Consider the following 2,500-nt stretch of genomic DNA (forward strand, 5'->3'; position numbering starts at 1 on the left):
TTATTAAATTGAAATAACATGATGGTAGGAAGTAAGGAATAATACAAAAAACAGCCTTGACCTATTTATGAATATTCGCGAAAGGATAAAAGTGATAATTTAAGTTATAAATAGAAGAAAGTAGATGACAATTTGTAAATTTTCGTTCAAGATTATGAAATTGAAATAACATGGTGGTAGATAATAAGTAAGGAATAAGAAAAAAACAGCCTTGCCTTATTTAAGAATATTCGCGAAAGGATAGAAATGATAATTTATAAATGGAAGAAAGGAGAGTAGATGACAATTTGTAAATTTTCGTATAAGATTATGAAATTGAAATAACATGATGGTAGATAATAAGAAGTAAGGAATAAGAGAAAAAAAACAGCCTTGCCTTATCTAAGAATATTCGCGAAAGGATAGAAGTGATAATCTATAAATAGCAAAAAGAAGTGTAGATGAAAATCTGTAAGTTCTCATTTAGGATTAAAAGATTGGAAGAATGTGAGGGTAGATAATAAGTGGTATATAATTAGACAAATAAAAAACAAGTCACTAAATAAAGTGCAGTTTGAGCTTATGAATATTCGCAAAAGGATAAAAGATAATTTATAAATGGAAGAAAAGCGAGTAGATTAAAACTTGTAAGTTATCATTTAGAATTACAATATTGACAGAAAATTATGGTAGATAATAAGTGGTATGGAATAAGACTGAAAAAAAAAGTCACTGAAAAAGTTGTGTTTGGGCTTATAGTGAAACTACATGTCAAAGAAGAAAGAAATAATGTTTTGGAAATTGAAAGTCCCCGGACGGTAATGTTATACTAGATCATACCTAATTGATTAATAATTTGGTAATTTACATGACCTAACAACTAATTAATATCTAGACGTCACTAGATTCCTAAAAGAATGAGTTCTGAAGAAAGATGTAATATTTTTAGTTATCTATACCGCGTACGACATTTGCTATTAACTTTTATTTATCGATAGTGATGCATTTTCCCATTCAAGTCCAATACCCTTGAATATTTCCCATTTTCAGTATCAAATTCCCGTTTTCTTTCATGGGTAACTCTTGAAAATCCTCAATACACTATCTGCAGAAGGGGAAAATTAGGACTGTACCTTCTTTATCGTAGAGTCTGAACGCCTCCTTCAGCTCCTTCTGCATGGCCTCCTCATCCTGCTCCTCAAGGAAGTGACCTACTACTTTGGCGAAGGCGTCGAAGTCCAGCTTTCCTGTTCCTGAAAAGGAGAAATAATTTTCGTTGGGAACAAGATATCCTTCAATGAGAGTCAGCCATTATGATGTCACTATACGTGATAGAAGAAAATATTTTTAGGTTATTTTTGCTCAGCTAGTATATATCTGATGTAGTTCCTAGGTAAATTTTAAACTTTACGAGTTACAACAGACTTTAATATTCTTAATATGAGGATGAATAATATTCTTGATATGAGGATGAATAATATTCTTAATATGATGATGGGTAACGAAACGTTATATATCAGATACTAAAAAGCGACTTGATCCAATTCCTGAATTGTTTGAAAGAGAATTATGGTTGATTACACCAATAATAATTGTCCCTTATATAATAAAAAGCAACCTGTCTGATATATTTATATATCTATATCTAATATATATATATATATATATATATATATATATTGTGTGTGCATACACACACACACACACACACACACACACACATATATATATATATATATATATATATATATATATATATATATATATATAATTTCCTTCCTGCCACGCCTAGGGGGGTGGAGTGCCCCGAGACGTACGCTCGGAAACCATAATTCCCCACAAATGGCCGAACCAGTGTGTTATAGTTAGGAAAGGGGGAGGAGGTGGGAAGGGTTGAATCTGTGTGTTTGTGCATACCTAAGTAAATATTTAGAGTTCCTTTTTAACGGTTCGGATACCCTAGTATTAAAATAATCTAGAAACTAAATATTGTATAAGATGAATATTTTGCCGTATAAGGATGAGAATATATTCATATATTTTTGTGGCTCTTTTCATGTCATTAAAGTTGTTGATAAGAATAAATTCAAACCTTTATAAGTCACTCTAATTCACTGAGATATAATATTTATTGGGTGAATTTAATTCAACGAACCCCTTTGAATAAACACCCTCAGTTCTGTTGTATTACCACTAGCAATGTTTATCCTACTTGATTACAATTTTGGTTTTTGTATGATCGACACGGCCTATGTAATCCTACTGAACAACTTCCCCTTCAGGTTGTCTGGGAATAAAGGTTCAAAAGTATGGTCAGCAGCTCTTCTAGGAGAAGGACACTCCAAAATCAAAGCATTGTACTCTAGTCTTGGGTAGTGCCATAGCCTCTGTACCATGGTCTTCCACTTTCTTGGGTTAGAGTTCTCTTGCTTGAGGGTACACTTGGGCACACTATTTTATCTTATTTCTCTTCCTCTTTTTTTGTTAAAGCTTTTATTGATTATATAGGAAATATTCATTT

General features: G+C 31.8%; 1 protein-coding gene across 2 annotated transcripts in view; it reads right to left on the bottom strand.

The window, feature by feature from the left end:
• Nucleotides 1–2,500, bottom strand: part of LOC137639086 (troponin C-like) — a 17,008-nt gene that overhangs the window by 1,816 nt on the left and 12,692 nt on the right. For both annotated transcript variants that reach the window (XM_068371411.1, XM_068371410.1), the window contains one exon: nt 1,113–1,232. In XM_068371411.1, coding sequence (XP_068227512.1) covers nt 1,113–1,232 — 120 coding nt within the window. The remainder of the gene's footprint in view (nt 1–1,112; nt 1,233–2,500) is intronic.

Source organism: Palaemon carinicauda, chromosome 4 (genome assembly GCF_036898095.1).
Source record: "Palaemon carinicauda isolate YSFRI2023 chromosome 4, ASM3689809v2, whole genome shotgun sequence".
In the NCBI taxonomy this organism is placed as follows: Eukaryota; Metazoa; Arthropoda; class Malacostraca; order Decapoda; family Palaemonidae; genus Palaemon; species Palaemon carinicauda.